This window comes from Vollenhovia emeryi, unplaced genomic scaffold, assembly GCF_000949405.1.
Source record: "Vollenhovia emeryi isolate VEMERY1.0 unplaced genomic scaffold, V.emery_V1.0 DF943005.1, whole genome shotgun sequence".
Lineage (NCBI taxonomy): Eukaryota > Metazoa > Arthropoda > Insecta > Hymenoptera > Formicidae > Vollenhovia > Vollenhovia emeryi.
In genome coordinates this window covers 1-3309 of record NW_011963361.1, presented here as the reverse complement: position 1 = coordinate 3309, position 3309 = coordinate 1, and the positions used below count along the sequence as shown (strand labels likewise).

Below are 3309 nucleotides of genomic sequence, written 5' to 3'. Positions count from 1 at the left end.
AAAGTAAGATTCAGTATTTGGAACTTCACGCAGGATTTGATCTAATTGTAAGATTCGGTTGAATTCTGCAGGAGCCGTTTTTATCCCGAACGATAGCCGGTTCATACGATAAGTGCCTCGATGTGTCGAAATAGTTTGGATTTCGCTGGATTGATCGTCGACTGGGATGTGTAAATACGCCTTGAATAGATCCAGCCAGCAAAAGTAGCGAGAACTACGTAAACTGTTGAGAATATCGTCTATCTTCCGGATTGGGTAGTGTGCATTTATAAGACGATCATTCACTCCTATTTTATAGTCGACACATAAGCGTACACCTCCATCGGCTTTGGGAATGACTACCAATGGTGATCCCCAGTCGCTTGTTTCTGTCTTCGTGATAATTCCTGTAGATTCGAGTGTGTTTAGTTCATTTTCAACTCGGCTCTGTAGTGCGTATGGAATTTCACGTTCTCGGTTGAAAACTGGTGTTGTATTACTTCGCAATTTTAATGATACTTTGAATTTAGGGACACAGCCAATTTTTTCTTCGAAGACATCTGGGTATTTAGTCGTAATCTCCTCAATTTCATTGGTATTGATTGCGAGTATCGATGAAGTAGTTGAGTGTTGTCGATCGATCTCATTCAAGTCAATTTTTAGTCGTCGAATCCAGATTCGGCCCAATAAAGCTGTGTATCCTTCCGGTACGATGTAGATTTCCTCTTGTATCGATTTCCCTTTGTAGTTGACATTCACTCTAATTTTTCCATCGGGAGTAAATACATTCTGTGTATATGATCGAAACCCTATCGACGTTGGGAGTAAAGGCGTCTTCAGATTCAACTTGGTGAATACATTTCTTGGTAGGAAAGTATATCCTGAGCCAGAGTCGATTTCAAATTCGACAGTTTTTCCTTCTATGTTGACATGCGTGTAATAACGCTTAATCTCTTTTGTTGAGGGCTGGTGATTCTGGTAAATATCGACTATACGCTGTATTCCGTATTGATTATAAGTAGTTTCGTCTTGAATTTGTTTGGTTGAAGTTTTATCTTGTTTAGACTTCTTGTCGAGTAATGAACGGATACATATACCTTTATTATGTGACCACTTTTATCACAACCGGAGCATTTGAGATTAGATCTGTCTGTTCTGCAGTCTTTTGTTAAATGATTATCTCTTCCGCATCTGAGACATAGTCCTTCAATGCCTAATTCCACGTAATCGATTTTCGATTTTGACTGTCCTTTAGCTTTTGTTGGGTTTTTCGATGAACGTTGCTGGGATCGATTACGATTTCTCTGTTGATAATCGTTCTTCCTTGAATGCCTCGTAACTTTGTTAATATCCGTGGATGGCGTTGAAGTTGACGCTTTCTGTGCTAATTCTTTTGAGTCGATTTTTGAAGTTTCGAGTGCGATAGCTTTGGCTACAATTTCATTAAAAGCTGATATTTGACATTGTAGTAGTTGTTCTCTAATGCTATTGTCTCGAATTCCCCGGATAAATTGTGCTCGAAGAAAAATATCAGCAATAGATTTCTTACAACTACAGATGAACTCACAGTCTCCGATGTCGCTTCTTAACGCTGCCACATAATCAGCAATTGATTGTTGTTCTGCATGATTGATATTTGGAGAGAAATTGATGTTGAGCCACCAGGATGTTCCTTTTGGGCGCTAAATGCTTCTCTAATAGACTCATTAATTCCTCATCTGTTAACTCGCTGGGTGTCTTTGGTGCCGCGAGAGCTGCAATCATGTTAAAATTCTTTGCGCCGATTGAGTTAAGTAATAATTTTGTGCAATATTCCTTGTTGTTAATAATGTTTTTCATTTCGAGATAATTTTCAAACCGTTGTTTATAATTCCGGAATGACTCTTTCTTCGCATCGAAACATTCGAAATTGGGTAGTAATGCCGTATTGAATGCATTCCCTTGAGCCGCTATACTCACTTGTGGTGTCTGACTTTGTGTCACTAATTTTTCGAGCATTGTTTTTTGAAAACTCGTGAATTGAGCAAATTGTTGTGGATCCATCTTAGTTGCTGATTGAGTTAGAATTTCCTTAACGATTAACCCGTTGATTCGGTTTTAGGTTAAGTACCAACCTTTCTATTGTTCTTGACAAACAAGATTTACTGTGTTGATGGATTTTTCTACCTCGTCGCCAATTTGTCGTGTCTATTCGAGGCATGGACCTAAGAATCTCTGGACCGAGCATACGGCGAGGGGGCTGGCAAATTTGCGGTAAGGGGGGCGAGAGTGCTCTCCTTTTCTGTCCTCTTGGACCTCTCTTTCTACAAGAGGTCACAGTGACCTCTTGTAGAAAGAGATACCATGAGATACCAAGAGGACAGAAAAGGAGAGCACTCTCGCCCCCCCCTTACCGCAAATTTGCCAGCCCCCTTGCCCGTTCTCCCACTTCGTGCTCGGTCCAGAGATTCTTAGGTCCATGATTCGAGGTGTCTGGTAAGGCTTCGCTTGGAAAGGAAGGAACTCTTAAGCCTATCACACAATGCCAGGCAACAGGCAATAGGAACAGGGAATAGAATTTTTGACGCGTTGGATTCGTCGAAAATTTTCTTCCAACCAATCCAACGCGTCAGAAATTCTATTCCCTGTTCCTGTTGCCTGTTGCCTGACATTGTGTCATAGGCTTTAATATGTGCTTATATATAACGACGTATATTTTCAATCGTACAGACAACTTATCGAACTACCATCGAGTCGATGATCTGACCCGCCTACCGTAGCGCCATCCTTTAACGTGCGCGAAATACGTCATCGGTCATAATACATTCGGATTTGGATAACGCTGATTCGGATATAGGGTAGCATACAGCTTACTTCCCAATAAACACAAGTACGTCCTATGTACGTACATTGAACATCCATGCCGGATATTGTGTACATACATCGAACGTCCATATCAGTTGCAGCTGACGTACAAAGAACGTCCATTGTACATCCATTTGCAACTCCAATAGACATCCATAAGTTGTCCATTAATGAACATTTATGGATGAATTATGGATGAATTATGGATCGTAAATGAATAAACTATGAATCTAATGGATGAACTTTGGACTTTTTATGGACCAATTGAAATCTCTACTGGATACATTCCCGGGCAGAAATTTTAGTAGGGTGAAAATTCAATTTTTTAAACTAATTTTTAAATTGTGTTAAATTACATAGTCATCAAAAGTATATTCAGGTTATTGAAGTTTATCCATGAACCAACAACTCGCTGTCGCATCATATCGGCTCGCCTCTTATACTAATACGGGATGATTTTTACTTACGAGAAAGGCTGTGGGGCCT

The 3309-nt window shown here is 40.1% G+C and overlaps 1 protein-coding gene across 1 annotated transcript; it reads right to left on the bottom strand.

Moving 5' to 3' along the window:
* Positions 1-107: 107 nt before the first annotated feature.
* On the bottom strand, positions 108-2022 carry LOC105567047 (uncharacterized protein K02A2.6-like; the record flags this gene model as incomplete). Its single annotated transcript, XM_012021583.1, has 3 exons — positions 1605-2022; positions 1077-1411; positions 108-975 (listed from the first exon to the last, which is right to left on the bottom strand). Coding segments are annotated over exons 1-3 (1621 nt in total), but the record flags the coding sequence as incomplete, so codon positions are not given.
* Between the last annotated feature and the right edge of the window lie 1287 nt (positions 2023-3309).